At 54.1% G+C, this 18,917-nt stretch overlaps 1 protein-coding gene across 2 annotated transcripts; it reads right to left on the bottom strand.

The window, feature by feature from the left end:
- Window positions 1-7,311: 7,311 nt before the first annotated feature.
- On the bottom strand, window positions 7,312-11,205 carry PLA2G2E (phospholipase A2 group IIE). 2 transcript variants are annotated; one of them, XM_084875186.1, is made up of 5 exons: window positions 10,985-11,205; window positions 10,407-10,496; window positions 9,635-9,773; window positions 9,389-9,495; window positions 7,312-7,766 (listed from the first exon to the last, which is right to left on the bottom strand). In XM_084875186.1, the coding sequence occupies exons 2-5, from the start codon at window positions 10,444-10,446 to the stop codon at window positions 7,624-7,626; spliced, it is 429 nt and encodes a 142-aa protein (XP_084731312.1). In that variant the 5' UTR covers window positions 10,447-10,496; window positions 10,985-11,205; the 3' UTR covers window positions 7,312-7,623. The 2 variants fall into 2 exon arrangements, with proteins under 2 accessions (XP_084731312.1, XP_084731311.1); XM_084875185.1 differs by having other exon boundaries at window positions 10,778-11,204.
- Window positions 11,206-18,917: the final 7,712 nt, after the last annotated feature.

Here is an 18,917-nt window from a genome sequence, read left to right as displayed (position 1 = left end):
TTAAAAAATATATATTTTTAGCTCTGGCCAGGTGGCTCTGTTGGTTGGAGTGTCATCCTATTACCAAAGACAGTTTGATTCCTGGTCAGGGCATATACCCAGGTTGCAGGTTCCATCCCTCGTCTAGGTGTGTACAAGCCGTGGCTGATTGATGTTTCTCTCTCTCCCTCCCTCTTCCTCCCTCCTTCTCTAAAATCAATAAAAACATTTTCTTGGGTGAGGATTAAAGAAATAAAAGATTTTTTGAAAGTCAGTAAAATTATAGCGGCAACAGCTTTGTCCTAGAGATAGATGTATTAAAACAGCATAGAACCACAACTGCTAGTAATATAGTTGCCACAGGAGATGCTAGAGAGAGGGCATGGATGTGCGTATTCTAACTTTTCGGTGTGGAACATGTGCTTTCGCACTGGCGGAGGAGCTGTGGTGGAAAGAAGAATGTCAAACGGCAGTTGAGGTGGTGTGGTTTCATTTATAATCTCCGGAAGCATTTCCAAACCCCTTTTGACTGGGGCAGCAGGTGCTGGGCTTCAAGGGAGCCTTGCTGGGTAGTGTACACTGCCCTGCACCCCCGGTGCTTCTGCGATGGGAAACAATACGGTTGGGGGGGCTGGTGGTGGTGGTAGATATTAGAAGGACTTGGCCTTGAACTGCACTCCTAGTGATTCCGTCGTCAATGTGCAGCTTCTCTCATGCTGAGAAACTTGAGCCTCTGCCTGGGTTTTACTGGGTTAACAGAAAATGCTATCAGTTTACCTCTGAAACGTCCAGCTCAAATAGTCAGTTAAAGGACACTTGGATTCCTAGTCAGAGCCAATTAAGTCGCCCTGACCAGAAGGGTCTTTGTCACAATGGTTTCAGCATCACACCTGTGGCCTCTCTGACTCCCTTCTGGGCAGACGCATAGCTCTGAACCTTTTTACCTCCAGGCTCCGTAGCGAACCTTTAGAACAGAGTGCGGTGCAGTTTCCTGTTTGCCATTCTCTTTGTCCACGGCTCATCAGCTCAGCTCGCGGAACAGGTGTGAACTCTGGGGCCTTCCAGCTGTCGTTCTGACGTGATTCAATCACGAACTCTTTGCAAGGCGTGTTTTCCTGACTTTAAAGCAAATCGTGTTCTTCCGCTGATGTTGAATTGGAGATCCAGGTGGCATAAATCATAGCAAATCCCCCACAATCTCGTTCTAATGCGGGGACAGGGACCACGGAAGTGGAGATAGTGAGCACCAGTCGCAATGTGCTTGCACAGCGTGGGGCCAACGTGCATCGCGGCCTGACCGCACCAAGAGCTGGCCGGGGGCTGCCCGGCCCTGTTCGTCCCAGCCTAAATTCCTGAACACCTCAGGCTCAGCCATTCCTTCAGGGTTACTTCCTAGTCTCTGTCCTCCTTAAGACTATTTTATAGCTCCATTACAATGGGGAGCATCCATGCAATGTTTTTAAAAGGGGGTGGTCCAGTGCAGAGCGTATTTCTGTAAAAGCAGAACTGCCCGGTGACGTGATTTTAGGCAGGGCATCCCAGCTCACTGTGCTGGGGACCATGGAAGGTGGTGATCACTGGACAGCAGCTCTGTGGTCTGCCCTGACCTTTGCGGTCCACACCCCGCAGGCCGCTCTTGCCAGCTGTCCACAGCAAGCGTTAGAGCGCAGCCCTGCTCCGCCTGCGGTTCGATCCCCTGGGAGTCCCTCCACCAAAACGTGAGGAATGCTGATGTGGCTCCTCACATCTTCCCCCTCCTTGTTCATTTTCCCCGGCGGGAGGGCCTCGGCCTCCCTGGCTGCCCTGCAGCATCTTCCACCAGCACCGGGCTCAGCGCGAGGAGCCAGGACTCGGACTCCGTGTTCCTGCTGCCGAGGTGGACGTGCCGGCGGAGGGAGGGAGGGTGTGTGTCTGTGGAGAACACGGCTCTTCCCAGGCAGGGACCCTCCTCTTGTCCGGAGATACACGTAAGACCTCCGTGGGGTCATGACCCTCAGACGAGCAGCCTCGCGCCGCTGTGGAGGGCCACGGAGAAACGTGACCTCTGTCCCACGCCCACAGCCCGTTCCTCTAGGTGCGTCCTTTCCACACGTTGTGTTCGTTCCAACCCTTTTATGTTTATTTACCAAAGTACTGTACTTGGCTGTTTGCAGTGTTTTCAAAACCAAATGTTTCTTTCCTTTGTGTTTTTAATCTTCAATACTTGGTGCAATAGAAGCTGCAAAGATGTGCCACTTTATCTATGACAGATTTATTGTATACCAATAAATTCTAGTTTAACGACAAAGCTGCGCGTCGTCTCTGTCTGACCACGTGAGTCACGGGTGGGAGCACCTGTGGAGTGTCCTCTGGAGACCTTTGCGCGGACGAGGTGTCCTTCCCAATGAGCGTTTTCCCTGCCTGGGCCTCTGGGGCCTCCCGAGCAGGGAACGCGGATCGGAGCGTCGGAGCTGGTGGGTGCACACAGCAGAGCCATCTGAGGGCTGCACATTGGGATTTCTGCTGATACCTAAGCCGCTCTGATGACGGAGCATTGAAATCCGGGGCAGCTCTCTGTGGCTGCCACCTGGGGTCTCCAGAACTCCAAGGGTCAGGCTGATCCATTCTAGGAGGGGGCTAGACACTCAGACAGCAGTGACTCACCTAGACGTCCTCCGAAGTGGCGGGGGTGGGAGTAGGGGTGGGGGGTGGCCACAAAAAAGCAGAGGGAGGCCCAAACCGGTTTGGCTCAGTGGATAGAGCATTGGCCTATGGACTGAAAGGTCCCAGATTCGATTCCGGTCAAGGGCATGAACCTTAGTTGCAGGCACATCCCCTGTAGGGGGTGTGCAAGAGGCAGCTGATCGAAGATTCTCTCTCATCGATGTTTCTAACTATCCCTCTCTTACTCTCTGTGAAAAATCAATAAAATATATATTAAGAAAAGAAAAGAAAAAAAAAAGCAGAGGGAGGAGAATCCTCAGCGCCTCCAGCAGGGCCCAGCCCGCACCAGGGCTCTGGTCACCCTGAGGTCAAGACAGTTCACCAGGCCTCGCCTTGGCCTCCCAACCCGAGACTCCCACGCTCTCCCTCTGGTTTCTGTGCATCAGGGAGCCTTCGAGTGGGCTCCGTGTGACCTCGATGATACAGAGTATCTAGAACAGGGGGTTCTTCCTCCTGTGTGTGTGTGGTTTTCACCGCATCCCGTGACCCAGAGACCTGGGGGCATGCCCGCTGTCAGGGTCCAGAGCCCATGGGACCCAGACTCCGGACCCGGTAAACCTGCGGTTCTTCTAGAAACATCCTGCCTGAGACTACTTTTGTGGCCTCCTTAATTCTCTGTTGAGGGTTCAGCTGGGGCTGAGGGCCCCCTGACAGGTTGGGTGGTGGTGGAGGGGCCTGCTGCCTGGTCTGGGACCGGAAAGGTTGTGGATGAGAGCGGAAGTCTAAGGACAGGGATGTACTTGGGCCCGTCGGGAATAATCAGAACATAAGACTTATTACCACGCTTCCCTCTGGGCTGAGTGGCAGTTGATGAAGCCAAAGGTGACACACCATGGGGGCGTTGTCTCTTGGTAACTGCTCCTGGTGCCTAGAGAAAGCCGAGCTGGGAATCTAGGTAGAGCTCCCACGTCACGGGGGCACCTCAGAGCCCTTCCCCAGTGCACACAAGTGCATGTGCCTTGAGGTGCAATCCCCATAGTAGGTGCCCTGCGCCAGTGTGGCTCTGGTTGCCCGCTGCGGGCACTGGGGCCATGGTGAGCTTTTGTGGTTGTAAAGGAGCAAGAGTCCTGCCGCTGCCTCGATTCCGGCGTGGCAGAAGGAACACGTTCCACCCCAGAGGCGGGATCTGGACCTCCCTGCGGCTGAGGGACTTGGGTATCTCAAGAGACTCGGTTTTTATGCAGTTCGTTCACCCACCCAGACATCCAGGCCCCGTCCGCATTGACTGCACCTGTGCTGTGTGAGGGTCCTCATGGCTGGGCATTGGACCTGCGTGAAAGTGGGGAGACACAGGCCATTGAAGAAGGGCTGATGGGGGGTGGGGGAGGGCTGTGAGTTCAGAGGAGCTCCAGGAAGGCTCCTTGGAGGACATGACGTTGGACCGGGCATGGAAGGGGGATGGGATGTGAAAATGGGGACAAAGTCATTTTGGACAGAAAGACCAGCATAAATAAAACTAGAGCCGGCCGGCCCACGTGCTTAGGACAGAATTGACTAAGGATGTGCAATTCATGTGGAGAGAGAGGCTGAGCTACAAATGCTGGTCATGTGCTGCGTGGATTCCAAAGATCGTGAGTGCGTATTCTGACGGTGTCTCTGTCAGGAGCTGGCCCGTGCGTGCCTGTGACCTTGGCCACCGCCACAGGCAGCAGCCCTCCAGGAGAATTCTGTGCGCTCGCTCTCCGGCAGCCGGTTTTGCCTCTGTCCCTGGGGCATCCGCTCAGGGCACTGAGGGTTAATGACTTTCAAATGTGTGTCCACTTAAGATAAATGAACAGAATAGCGAGCCAGAGGGCTATTGAAGTATTAGCATACTATTTACCATATGCATGATGCCACTTCCCTGAAACAGTTCCAGTGATCAGTAGGGACAGAATTTATTTAGCATCTACCGTGTGATGGAGACAGCAGGGGAGGCAAGATACGTCAAGTGACCTAGGCTAGATGCTCCAGGCACTTTGAATACGTACATCATCTTATTTGACCCTTAAAGCTACCCTTAGGCTGGTGGTTCTGTCATCATTTTACAAAGGTTTGAACCCAGGGCAATCTGCCTCCACTGGGTTCCTGTACAGTGTATAGGAACCCAACCCCGGAACTCAGATAACGGGCGAGCAACACCAGGGAAGGATGAAAACCAGGGGAGGGATGAACACCTTGCTCGGCTGTTCAGAGGAGGGCGGATCCTCCTGATGGAAAAGCGTTAGGGAAAGGCGGCATCGGAGATGTGTCCTACCCCGTGTGGACCTGAACATGGGACAGGGAGCCTGTGAACACGGAAGCTTTAGGTGGAAGGAAGCTACTGGACAGAGGTGTGAAGGCAGGAGAGCAGAGGGTGTGCTCTGGAATGGCGGGAAGCATCGAGAAATAGCTGGATAAACAAGGCTGGCAAGGCAGATGGCACCAAGCTTGACTGCCAGGGTTTGGCAACAATGGGGAGCTACCGACGGTTCAGTGGCGGAGGAGTGACGTGATGGAAGTCAAGCTGCCAAAAGGCGAAGGTGGCATCAGTGGACAGATGGAGACTGGATGGAGGACGGTGGGAAGAGCCCTGGGCTCTGAAACGCCAGTCTGAGCTGTCACAGCATTTACGGTGTGGAATAACCGGGGCGTGCCTGCTCGTTGGACACATCAGCATTCGGCAAGGAGCCAGGAACACAAGTTTGTAGAAAAGCTTATGGAGGAGTGAACTTCTAAGACAGCATTCCGTTGTCTAGCAGCGACACTGCAGAGAACCCCAAAGGAGCAGGCAATTGTCCGTGGAATCATAATCGAACTCTGAATGCCAAGCAAGCTCTTTAACTGAGCTCTTCGTTAATAGCTTTGTTGGGGACTAAGTGAGAACAAAAGCAAAACCAATACCAGTCTTGTCATCAAAATTGGAGAGGCAAGATATGAAACAATCAGGCAACACAGTCCCTTCTCCAGTATTGACGTAGTCCCTATCTCTGACCTTCCCCTCCCTTCCCTTCCCCATTTCCTTCCCTCCATTCCTCCCTTCCTTTCAATGAATTAAAAATTATGGCTCTAGCTGGTTTGGCTCAGTGGATAGAGCAACAGCACATGCCTGGGTTGCATACTTGATCCCCAGTAGGGGATGTGCAGGAGGCAGCCAATCAATGATTCTGTATCTCACTCTCCCTCTCCCTTCCTCTCTGAAGTCAATAAAAATATCCTTTAAAAAATTATATAGAACAGTGCCTGGTAAATGCCAAAGGCTTTGAGAGCCCTCTCTGTCTAATAGGTTTTTAGACTTCCAGGATTCATTACTAGGGTACCATTCTTAGAAGGCCCACAAAAGGGCAGTATTGCAAGTTAATACCTTACTGGGGTGCCATTCTCAGGATGTCCACAAGAGGGCATTATTGCAGCTAACCCCTTACTAGGGTACTGTCTTGAAAATGTCACCAAAGAATGTTATTGTAACTAATATCTTACTAATTTACTGTTCTCAGAATGTCTCCAGAGAACTCTATGGTGACTAATCCCTTCCTAGAGTGCTGTCCTCAGAATGTCCATCAGAGTGCGCTATTGTGACTGACCCACTTACTAGGCAGTTGTCCTAATGTCCATGTCCACAAGATGGCACTGTTGTAGCTAATTCCTTATTAGGGTGCTGTTCTCAGAATGTTCACAAGAGGGCACTATTGCTACACCTCCTTGCAGGGCGAGAGCCCCCAGGTCTATCAATTGGGTTTTCAAAAGGACAGAATGTTGGAATCGCATGCAGGGGCCACCCTTACTGGTTTGTTCCAGCTGCTTCCCAGTGCTTAGCTCACTGCCCAACATGGGTGGTGCTCAAAAAAAGAATGAATGAGTGAATAAAATCAAATTCTATAAAGATAGAATCTGAGAATATTAGAATTACTAGAAGCTTGGTGCACAAAATTCGTGTGGGGGGTTTGGGGATCCTCTCAGCCCAGTCTGCACCATCTCCAATCTGGGATCCCTTGAGGAATGTCTGACGGCTGATTTAGGCCTGATCCCAGGGATTGGGCCTAAACTGGCATTTGGACATCCCTCTCATAATCCTGGACCACTGCCTTCTAATCGCTCACCTGCCTGCCTGCCTGGTCATCCCTAACTGCCCCCTCCCCCTCATGCCAGCCTGATCACCCCTCACTGCCTCTGCGTGCTGACCTGATCACTCCTAACTGCCCCCCCTACCAGCCTGGTTGCTTACCCCTCCATGCTGGCCTGGTCACTCTTAACTGCCCCCCTGCTGTTGGCCTATTCGCCCCTCACTGCCCCCTGCCAGCCTAATCGCCTCCAACTGCCCGTCCCCACCAGCTTGGTCACTCCCAACTGCCCCCCTGCACCAGCCCAGTTGCCCCTAAGAGCCCACCACCACCACCCCATCAGTGGCCTGGTCGCCTTTTACTACCCTGCCTGCCGGCCTGGTTGCCCCCAACTGACCCCCCCTGCTGGCCTAGTTGCGCCCAACTGCCCCCACCTGCCAGCTTGGTTTCCCCTCCTGTCCCCCCCCCCCCCCCCAGCTGAGTTGCCCCTTGCAGCCTGCTGTTGTCGTTTAGTCATCCCTCACTAACCCCTCTACCGGCCTGGTCACCCCATGCAGCCTGCTTGTTCAGTTGTTTAGTTGTAGGCAGCCATCTTGTGAGGGCGTGAGGGTTAATTTGCATATTACCTCTTTATTATATAGGATGGGAAGCATTCAGTTAGAAGAGGGAACTGAGAGTCCAGGGGTAGATTATAGAATCTTCTGGGTGCTGAAGCTTCTGGGGCCTGCCTCTTCCTAAAGGGTACATGGCCTGGGAGGCCAGCAATGGTCTAGGCCACACTATGGGCATCCTCAGGGCGGGATGGGTTTGCAGGAAAGGAATGTTCCAGAAGGAGGGCCTTTGGTGCCAATGTTCCCCAGGCCTGGGGCTGCAGCAGCGGGAGGCGGGGCCTCGGAAGGCCACAGGGAGGAGGGGCGCGGCCTCAGCAGGGGGGGGTGGGGCCTGTGCACAGCCTGTTGGGATAGTGGGCGTATTTGCGGTCATAGGTGTCCAGGTTCTGGCGAAAGCAGAGTGCTGCCGTCCTGTCACACTCGCAGGTCTCTTGCTGGCAGGTGGTTCTGCCGGCTGCGGGGACAAGGCGAGTCAGGGACCCGAGCTCCGGCCCACGTTCTCACCCTGTCCTGCCGGAAGCTCATTCTCATGGGGGTGTCACAGGGATGGTGAGAGAGGGCGGACACAGGAGGGCTGCCCGGCCAGGGCGCTGGGAGGCTGCCAGCTTGTCCCTCCTCCCCCAGCTCGCCCCTCTGCCCTCCCCTTCCCCCCACCTGCTTCCACCCTGCAGCTGGCCCACTAACTCATCTGTGGGAGCAGTGGGGGGGGGCGGGGGCGGGAGAGGCCGGGGGAGGGGTGCCAGGGGATTTCTAGGCAGCTCCCGCCCCGTGTGGAGTACTGCTGACGGTGGATTGCAGCCATCAAGCAGAGAGGAAAATTGCCAATGACAGCCACCCAACCCCAGAGCAGCCTGCGCGCAGACTGGAGGCCATGGGGCCTGAAGCTGGGCCCCCATCTGTGCTTGTGTCTGAGTGGACGGAGCCCGATCCTCTGACATTTACCTTACCCACCCCCCTCCACGTGTGTGCCCACCCCCAGGCGGAGCAGAGCTGGTACCAGGCCCCAGGGCCCTAAGCCTCGCTCCCTCCCGCCCGTCTGCCCCTCTGTCGGCTCCGGCTCCTCTCTGTCCCAGGAACACGCCCACCGCTCAGGAACGCCCGCTCTTTCCCCCTCGGCCGTCGCTCTCCACTTTTCGTGCTACCATTTCAGCAAAACTCGGAGTTGGAAGGGGCTTAAGGGCCGAGCCCGTTCTTTAGGCTGGTTCCTGCAGGAGCTGGGCCGGAGCTGGGCGAGTGAGTGTGACCACCTCCATTTGATAGATGAGGAGGCAGCGGCCTCCGGGGGTGCCCAGCCCCACGCCTGTGTCTTCCCCCCTGACACCTCCCAGCACAGCCCTGACGGGGGCATCTGGCCTTGCAGGCACCCCAGGACGGGGAGCTCACTCCCTCACAAAGCCGCCTCGCCGAGCAGAAGGCTGCGGGAGCAAGAAACAGCCAGATCTGTCCCCGGCGGCGGTGGTCCTGGCTCTGCCCTCCCCCAGCACAAACCCGGGGTCTGAGCTGAGTCTGCTGTGGCCCCCCCTGCGCCCCACACGGCACCTGCCCTCCCTCCAGGCCTCCCCGCTTTGCAGCTGGGAGATGGCTGGGTTTGGGTTCGCAGGGCGCCCAGGGGCTGGGCTGCGTGAAGCCCTCGCACTCTGACGTTGTTCGGGCTGCCTCTCAGGGTGGGGACCGGAGGAAAGGGAGCTGGTCCTGGTGGGCCTTGGGCCTGGCAGAGCTGAGCACGTGGGCCCAGCCTGGCAGCCCCAGGGGGAGTGAGGGTAGCCTTCGGGCACGGGGTCTGCTGTCCCAATCAGAGCCTCAGCTCCCTGCCTGGGCCCGTCCCTGAGGCTCTGTCCTGGGTTTACCCAGAGCTGCCGCCAGGCCTGGGGAGGGTGTGTGGGTCCGGCTCCTCAGGGGCCTGGCTCAGCTCTGCCCCTGGCTCCCCTCCGAGCCGCTGGAGCAGGAGGCCTCTGGGTGGGGATGGGGGAGCGCCGAGGCCAGGGCTCTGTGGATTGGGCGCCAGGCGGGGCAGGTGGGGGGGCACGCCTCTCCCGGTCGGCGGTGGCGGGAGACCCCGCCCCTCCCGGCACTCACAGCAGAGGATGTTGCTCCTGCTGGCGGAGAAGAGGTACCGCTCCAGCTTGGGCTCGCAGCCCCGCTTCTGCAGGCGCCCGTAGCAGCAGTCGTGGGCGTGGCAGCACCTGGAAGGGTCACGGGGCCTGCTGGGGGGCTCCCAGGAGCTGTCAGCCCCGCTTTCCGGGTGGCTCGGCTCCTCCCTCCTCCAGGGATGCTCCCCCAGCTCCCCCCACCCCCCAGACGGGGTCCCCCCTCCCTGCTCACCAGTCCGTGGGGTCCACCGGCCAGTGCGAGCCGCCGATGCCGCAGTAGCAGCCGTAGTCGTTGTACTGCAGCGCGGACTTCCCGGTCACCTTCTCAATCATCACCCCGAACTGGACCAGGTTCCCGCCGGCCAGGGCCACTGCGGGGCGGGCGGTGCCCTGAGCGTCCCCGGAGGTCCCCTCCCATCCCAGTCAGACAGCTCTCCGGCTGTCCAGTTAGCCTCGTGTCCCCAGCACCTCCCTCCCAACATCCATCACGCCGATCAGTAATAATACCTCCGTGACAGCCATGGCCCCTGAGTCTCCTCCCCTCCCCCTCGAGTCACTGCACCCAATCCCCTCCGCTCCCCTCTGCCACCTCCCCGGATAACCCCACTGCTCCCCTAGTGTCTCCCGGGTCCTGCTCCTCCCCCAGGTGGCAGGCCTGCGCCCCCAGATGCGCCCTGTTCCCACCCAGTGCCACCGGATGCCACCAGCTGGGCTTCCTGACCCCCTGGACCTCCCCCAGTTCCTCCAGATCCTTCCACCGTGGACGTGAGGGTGGGAGGTGGAGTGTGGGTGACGGAGCCCCGTGTGTGCTGCGTGGGGTCTCAGCCGGCTCCTTTCTCTTGCCCCCAGGCCATCTCCGAGGCATCCCTCCTCCCCACTGGTCAGTGCTCCCCAATGGTCAGTGCTGGATCAAGGGCCTCAGGATGACCCGCCACACCCTCCCAGGGCGGGCCCCGGGAGGTTGGGGCTCCTGGCTGGGTCAGGAGGTCACAGAGGTCACTTACCCAGGAGGCCCAGGAAGGCCAGAAGGGGGGGAGGCTTCATCGTGGGGGAGGGCGGTGAGCAGGGCCGGGAGCCGGGAGCCGGGAGCTGGGCTGCGGAGAAGGAGGAGGTGAGCAGGGGCCCCTCTGGTCTGCGGCTGGCGCTCCCTCAATAGTTAAATACCCGGGCCCTGTCCACTCCCCATCATTAACCCCTGAGTGCCCCGTGAGCAAACACTTCCAGGTCTGACAGGCCGAGGCGGGGGAGGGGCCGCTGTGGCTCTGTTCCCAGGCCCTGCCGTCCATCTCCACGCCCCTTCCCCACCCCCCCGGGGCTCCTGACCGGCGGGCAGGGGCTGTGCCAGGGGCTTTGCATTCTGGGTATTTGTTCTCACCCTGTTTTACTGATGCAGCAACTGAGGCCCAGAGAGGCGCTCACGTGGCCTGGGATGCCACGTCGGTCCTTTCTCCCTGCACTGGCTGCTCCAGCGGGCCTTCCACCCGCCTGCACCTCACCCCGGCCTCCCTGCTGCCCAGAGGGAAGCCCAGAGCAGCTGGACCCCCGCAGGACCCCCGGGCCTGGGCGGCCTCTGTCTGAGAACCTGCAGCCGAAGCCTGGGAGCTGGCCGGCTGAGCTCCGGGGTTTTCTGTCCTGTTCTGTCCTGGGGAGGCTCCTGTGGTCTGTGAGCAGTGAAAACGCTCCCAGATGTGAGTCCTGTCTCCCCAAGTTCCCCAGCCCCGGGCTGGGCAGTGTGGCTGCCCGAGAGGGGGCCTGAGTCAGCGGAACCCGCATTCCAGCTTGCTGCTGTCACTGGGGCTGGGTCGGGGAGACAGTGGCCCCCAGCCCAGCTTGTCCCCCCGGCGAGCTGCTGCCCGGTCAGAGGGGAGAGGAGAGGGAGGCCCTGTCCTGGGGAGAAATGCCAGATCCCACGGGCCCTGCACTCACAGCCCTGGGATGCCGGCAGCTGCCCCTCCCTCCAGGCCACTCATCAGAACTGAGGCCAGACACGGCCTGGCGTCTCCCTCCTGCCAGCCCTCCCTCTTCCTGGCCTGGGACTGGGATAACTCGACCAACCACTTCCGTCCGCGTGTGGGGCCTGGGAGCTGCTTCATCCACCATTTACCGCGTGGCTTTGTTTGTTTGTTAATCCTCGCCTGAGAATATTTTCTCCATCAATTTTTAGAGACCGTGGAAAGGGGGAAAAGAGAGAAGAAGGGAGGCGGGGGGAGAGAGAGAGAGAAAAACATTGATGTGAGAAAGACACCAATCAGCTGCCTCCTTCACATGCCCTGATGGGAGTCGGAGACCGACCTGCAACCCAGGCATGTGCCCTCGACTACGAATTGAACCCACCACCCTTTGGTGCACGGGCTGATACTCTAACCACTGAGCCACAGGGCTGTTACGTGGCCGCTGGCAGGGCCTTTCCTGGCTCAGAGCCTGGTTTTCCTGTCATGAGGAGAGAAGGCCTCGCACCCTTGCCTCCTTCGTGCGAAGCTCACGTGCAGCCCGCACGCCCAGCCCCCCTCAGTGGGTCTCAAGGGGCTCTCAGAGCCCCACGCGGTGACTGCTACCTCATGCCCATTCTACAAAGAGGCAAACTGAGGCACACGCTACGTCCATGGTGAGCAGGATCTGGCCAGGCAGATCAAAGGGCTTAACTAATTGCCAACAGTGCCCAGCACCCACAATGCCTTTCGGTGCCTCACAATGTTCTCATTTCTTTAAAATCAGAAGAATGACTATCATCCAGTCTGCATTCTACTTCTCTCCATACCAATGAGGTCACAGCATCTTCCTCCCTTCCTTCCTTCCTTCCTTCCTTCCTTCCTTCCTTCCTTCCTTCCTTCCTTCCTTCCTTCCAGAGGGCCCATGACAGAAGCCATGCTGCGGCCCTGAGCTGACTGCAGGCCAGAGCACCCTCTCAGGAGCTGACTGGCCTTGACCTCCTTGCAGAGGAGAGGCAGGATGCACACTGCAGGCGGATTCCCTCTCCCCGCCGCCCGGATGGAGTCCTGGGAGGTGTCCCCTGGGAGAGGGCAGGCAGGCGGAGGCTGGCATCCCTGGCACAGGTTTGGCATGAGAGGTTTTTGACATGAAGGTAAAGTCAGTAAAGTTTGGGTGCGGACCTGCCTCCCGCCCCTCCCACTTCGTGCTAGAAGCTCCTCCTGGGACTCTTCATGCCGGCTCGCACCCCCTTAGAGCAGACTTGGGGGCCCAGGGGCCGGAGAGGTGAGCCTGGCCGGCGGCCTGGCTGCGGTGAGTCAGCGGCGCCTCTGTGCTCACCATCGCCTTCTGGTTTAATGAGGGCGCCTCGTGGCAGCCCCAGCTCCTGGCCTGTCACAAACGCCAAACGGTGAGTCACGGAGGAGCTGCCTCCTAAACAGCCACGGATTAGCTTTGAGTCCTGGGCAGGCCTGGCCCACAGCCCTTCCTGCAGCTGCTGCAGGGTGTTTCCCGGGAGGGCGGCGGCGTGTCTGAGACAATCCCTTTGTGAGCCATTTTGAATCCTGGCCTGGCCAGTGTGTGTACCTGTGACAGGAAACTGAGGGCTGTAGGGCCGGAGCCAGGCGGGGAAATCCAGGCGGGCTTCCTGGAGGACGTGTCCTTGACTGATGTTTGAAGGTGGGGGGGGGGGGATGTTGGACAGGCTTGGATTTGGAAGAGAGTTTCAGGCATTCAGGGAATGAGGTTGGCTTTCTGGTTCTCTCACCAGATTGTCTCTGCATCAGCAAGACGGGGACTGGAGTGTGAGCGCCACCACAGAAGCTGTCTTACCTTAGCCCTGGCCGGTTTGGCTCAGTGGATAGAGCGTTGGCCTACGGACTGAAAGGTCCCAGGTTCGATTCCAGTCAAGGGCATGTACCTTGGTTGCGGGCGCATCCCCAGTAGGAGGTATATAAGAGGCAAGTGATCGATGATTCTCTCTCATTGATGTTTCTAACTCTCTATTCCTCTCCCTTCCTCTCTGTAAAAAATCAATTAACAAAAAAGAAGAAGAAGAAGAAAAAAAGAAGCTGTGTGACCTTAGCCAGTCCTGTCACCTCTCTGGGCCCCGCTTCATCATCCATACGAGGTGGAAAGGAAACAAACCATGTTCATCCTTTGCAAGATGCCATGCCCCAGTAGGAGGGCCCAGAAATACTGGGTGCTTCCCTCCCTCTCTCCCTCCCTTCTTACCTGGCCACAGAAGACAGCTGCCGAGCCAATACCCCAAAGCACCAGGGCCCCCTGCATTTCCGTGGGATTATTGCCCCTTACTCTGCAGGTCTTCACTCCACAGCGGAGGGTGGCTGGGGCAGAGGTGAGTGGAGGGCACAGAGCTCTGCCCTCCGTCTCTGGGTCGTCACCATCCTAACAATAACAGCGGCAAGATGACTGCACGTACATAGCTCCCGCAGTGCCAGCACCAGGCTGGGCCTCTCTCTCCTGCTGTGTCCGCGAAGAATCCTGCAGACTCCCTGCAGAGCGGGGTGCCCTGAGGAGTCTGCCTGTTCTCTCAATACACTAGATAGAGGATTTACTATGTGCTGGGCATATACGCAGGAGAGCAAAACCGGGTACGATTCCTGCGCTCCTGGTCTGACAGACCAGCAGACAGACAGACATTAGAGACTACCTGCTGAATGGAAGCTTGCAAACTGAGGTAAGTAGCATGGCAAACTGAGGTAAGTTCCACGGGGCTATGAGAATGTTTAACAGGGCGTCAGATCTGGGCGGGAGGTCAGGGAGGGCGTCTCTGCGGCAGAAATGACTTAGCAGGGATCTCAAGACGTTTACCGGCTGAAGATGGAAGCGGAGAGGATTTACCTAAAGAAGCAGCCTGTGCAAAGGCCCAGTGTCGGAGGGACCTGCTACCCAGGCAGGGCTGAAAGGAAGCCGGGGTAGCTGGGCTGGGGATGGGGCAGCCTTGAAGGCTGTGATTCACTGGGAAGTTATCCAGGGACCTTGCCCTTCCACTGACCTCACCGGGAGCCTTTGGCTTAGCCTGATGGGCAGGTGGCCTAGAGTTCCCAGAACGAGGCAGCTCTTTCCACCCCAAATGGGAGCCCCTGTGGGCACCCGAAGGCCAGGGAGGCCGGTCCCTTCCGTGGGAACGGCTGTCATCACCGCGGGGTTCTCCATTTGTGACGGAGAGTCAAGAACAAGAGCCCTTGGTGTGGGCCTGTCGTCCGCTGTCATAAGGTGACCAATGTCATTATAAACTATATGGCCACGCCTTGCTGATGTTTGTCTGGGGAACAATGGAGCCAGTGAGGGCTTGGAGCAAGGAGGTGTCGGGCGCATACCCATGCTGGGACAAGATGCTCCGGCAGCCAAGAGGAGGGAAGAGAGGGTTGGAAGCAGGGTGCCCCCAGGCATAGATGACAGGGCGGGGCTGTGCTGGGCACACTGGCTGTGTGGCGGAGCCTGAGGAGGGGTGTGAGTGCATCGGGCCACACCCCCTTCATGGGTGCAGTGGTTACGGGAGAGAGAGGAGACTGCGGACCCTCATCCCACAATGCATCACTGCTGACTCAAGTGGGGAGGTGTGGGAGAGCCCAGGGGAGCAGGTATGCCCACAGAGGCCGGGGCAGGTGCCACGTGCAGAATGAGGCCTGTGAGTTTTGCTGTCAGTGCCTGTGAGGGGCCCCTTTACTCTGAGTGCCACGGTGTCCTGACTCTATTTACCCCTCTGTGCGATGGGGCAGATAATAACAGCATCTGTCATGTGACATTGTTGGCAGAGTTAATAGAACAATACCTGAGGGGAACCTGCAGGTGCTGGGGTGTTTCTCAGCATCTAGAAGGTTTCAGGAACCTGGAGAAGGAGCTGAGGTAAATTAATAAAGAGACTAGACATGTAATATAAATTTGGAAGGCATTCTTGGGAATGCCAGAGGAGACTTAGTATAGTAACCAAGTTCTCTGAATCTCTGGACCCCTCACTTTAAAAAAAAAAAAATTAAAAAAGTATTTTTTATTTTTTACAGGGAGGAAGGGAGAGAGATAGTTAAAAACATGGATGAGAGAGAAACATTGATCAGCTGACTGCTGCACACCTCCTACTGGGGATGTGCCTGCAACTAAGGTACATGCCCTTGATAGGAATTGAACCTGGGACCTTTCAGTCCACAGGCTGACTCTCTCTCTCTCTCTCTCTCTCTCTCTCTCTCTCTCTCTCTCTCTCTCTCTTTCTCTCTCTCCCCCCCTCTCTCCTTGCAGCCTTTAAGATCCTCTCTTTGTTGTGAACATTTGCCATTGTAATTATAATGTGTCTTGGTGTGGGTCTTGTGGGATTCATCTTGCTTGGGACTCTCTGTACTTGTGTAACTTTTTTTCTTCCCCATATCTGGGAAGTTTTCTGTTATTATTCTTCAAATAGATTTTCTAATCCTTGCTTCTCTTCTTGCCCTTCTGGCAGCCCTATTATACGTATATTACTCTGTTTTATATTGTCCCAAAGCTCCCTTAGGCTCTCTTCCTGCTTTTTAAATTTCTTCCTCCAGTTACTGTTCATATTGAACTTGTTTCTCTACCTTATCTTCTAACACGCTAATTCGGTCCTCTGCTTCTTCTAGTCTACTGTTGAAACCTGCCATGGTGTTTTTGATTGTAGCTATGTCACTTTTCATTTCTTCTTGACTCTTGCATAGGTTGTTGATTTTCTCATCCATCCAGTGAATGAATTGTACAACCATTACTCTGAATTCTTTTTCTGTCATGTTGCATGCTTCAATTTTACTAATTTCCTTTCTTGGTGACTCTTCATTTTCTTTCCTCTGGGGACTGTGTCATTTCCCCATTCTGACTATCACCAGAATGTTCAAATGTTGAGTTGTGTGGGCTTGGGCCATGTGCAGTGGGAGCTTCGCACACAGACACACCCATCCACACACACACTAACTTTTCTCCAAGGCCTGTGAGTGCCTATGTCCCTCACCAGCACTCGGCACTGACTGAGGCAGGGCAATTACCAACCTTGAACATCCTCTCTCATAACTAGCACTTGTAGGCCCCCATGAAATACAGCCCCTTGTTTCTTGCCTTGTGTCCTGGAGACAAAAAACTACCACATTAAAGTGCCAGGGAGGCTGTGGCTGTGCTGCTGCCATATCGTGAGACAGCAGTTGTGGCTTCCAAGGGGTCGAGCAGCAGGAGCAGCAGGGACGGTCCCTGGCAGATCTTCCCCTGCTGCCTGAGTGCACCAGGTCTTAAATCACAAAATGTCACTTCCTGTTTGTTCTAAACATCCATCCTCTGTTCCCTACAGTTCAGGGGCCTGGAGATGCTGGTGAATTGGTGGGAAATTCAGGACGATAAGGAACACCTGGTGATGCAAACGAACTGCATTTTACTCATCAATTTATGTAAATTCAGGTCCACACATAACCTGTGTCATGGAGCAACTCTTTACATCGGCACCTAGATGATGCTGAACACTAGAATGGCAGATGGTTTTGTTTTTATTGAAATATTAGGTAAGATGCAACTAAATTTCAGTGAAAAAAAACTTTTAAAGCCAACTTTATTCAACTAATTTTATTTAAAATGTTTTATACTCATTAACTATAATGTATATTTTGCCTTTTAATTTTAATAGAGAATTTAGACTCTTTTAGAAGAAAATCTTTTTGAAATATTAAAATAATTTTACCTTTTTCTCTAGATTTACTCTAATTTGTGTTTTTATTGAAAAAATAATTGGATTTTATACACTTTAAATACAATTACATTTTTTACTTTTAATCCTCACCTGCGGATATGTTTTTGTTGATTGAGAGAGGGAGAAAGATCAATGTGAGAGAGAAACATCAGTTGCCTCCCATATATACCCTGAACAGGATCGAACCCACAACCTAGGCATCTGCCCTGACCAGGAACTGAAACCACCAGCTTTCGGTGCATGGGATGATGCTTCAACCAGCTGAGACACACTGGCCAGAGTGTACAATTACACTTTCTAAAATTTTTATGCCATTACTGTCAGAGGAACATAAATTACAAAAGAATTTGATTGTAACATAACTGGAGAATTTGCTGAAATGAGAAAGTAATTTTATGGAATAAATGTGTAACAATTTATGAAGTACATATGTCTATATTTTCTAAGTCATTCAAACATTGCCAATCCATCCACAGAACACACAGACACACATATCAATAATTCAACTCAATCAATTTGGACATATTTCTGACTTTCAGTCACAAGGAAATTAGCTTTCCATGTATTCTTTAATTTGATGCTAGGAAAGTATATTTAGAAAGGATTGAACATGCTTTATTTTCCAGTCTGTCAGATTGATCGATGACTTTTAAAGATTTAGACACATGGCATGAGGAACCCAGAGCCCGCAAAGGTTAGAATGATAGGGGTGAACCTGAACACTATCAACCAGAACCGGTCCTTGAGGTCTCCAGAAAAGAAGAGGGGAGGTTCTAGGCAGGAAGGACCTTTGTAGGGGGGCCCCAACTCTGTGCCAACAAGTAATACTGCTACTAACAGCCAAATAAGAGTCATAAGGCATGGACTTGCATGCTGGGGTCTAATTCCAGCAGGTCATAAATGCAGAAGTTCATCAAAAGGTTGGTGAACCTTGGGCTTTGAGTAGGGCTGAAAATCTGCATATATTATTACCTGCTGCTGGAACAGCTGAAATCAGTTCCCCCAACTTGATACCAAACCTTACCTTTTATATGTATATCTGCTTTGCTTTAGGGGAATTTGTGTTAATAAAAAGTGAGGGGTTGCCAAAACTGGTTTGGCTCAGTGGCTCTATCCACTGAGCCAAACCAGCTAGGGCTAAAATGTATTAGCATTTTTAGAAACCTTAATTTTTCAATGATAATTAAAAAAAATAAATAGCCAATATTTCTTAGATTGACATTTATGAACACACTTTAAATATACTTTTACTTTCAAGAAAATATGTCTTTAACAAAGTCCAAGAGACCTTCTGTAATAAAAGTAAGAGCAGGTGAATTAAAACTTATTTAGCAACTAATGTTTTAGTATTTTGTTACTTAAAAATATTTAGATGTTTATTATTTAACCTACCAATGCTCCAAAATCTTTAAGCTAATAAAGATTTGGAAAATTATGTATAGGTATATGACGCTGAAGAACAGGTAGGGGGAGGAGGGAATAGACCTTATAGCGGCTCCCAGGCCTTGGGGCCATTTGGATTTATTTTTTTTAACTTATACCCTCCCTCCCCAGAGTTTTGTGTCCATTGGTTGTACTTATATGCATGTATACAAGTTCTTCGGTTGATCTCTTATCTCCCCCAGATATCCCTCCCCTCCCCGCTGTAATTTGACAGTCTGCTTGTTGCTTTACTGTCTTTATATCTGTCTTTTGGTTCATCAGTTTATAATGTTCTTTAATATCCATAAATGAGTGAGGTCATGTGGTATTTCTCTTTCATTGACTGGCTTATTTCACTCAGCATGATGTTCTCTAATTCTATCCAGGTTGCTGCAAATGATGAGAATTCCTTCTTTTTTATGGCAGCATAGTATTCCATTGTGTAGATGTACCATAGTTTTTGGAT

This window comes from Pipistrellus hanaki, assembly GCF_964339955.1.
Source record: "Pipistrellus hanaki genome assembly, chromosome: 2".
NCBI classification, from domain to species: domain Eukaryota; kingdom Metazoa; phylum Chordata; class Mammalia; order Chiroptera; family Vespertilionidae; genus Pipistrellus; species Pipistrellus hanaki.
Note: the sequence above shows the minus strand (reverse complement) of the source record. Positions and strands in the feature narration are given on the sequence as shown.

Coding starts and splice junctions, on each gene's coding strand:
- PLA2G2E (XM_084875186.1), bottom strand. CDS start 10,446: ATGAAGCCTCCCCCCCTTCTGGCCTTCCTGGGCCTCCTGG. Junction 9,774..10,406: donor GGCCTTCCTGGGCCTCCTGG/GTAAGTGACCTC, acceptor CCCGCCCCGCAG/TGGCCCTGGCCGGCGGGAAC. Junction 7,767..9,388: donor CAGGAGCAACATCCTCTGCT/GTGAGTGCCGGG, acceptor TTGTCCCCGCAG/CCGGCAGAACCACCTGCCAG.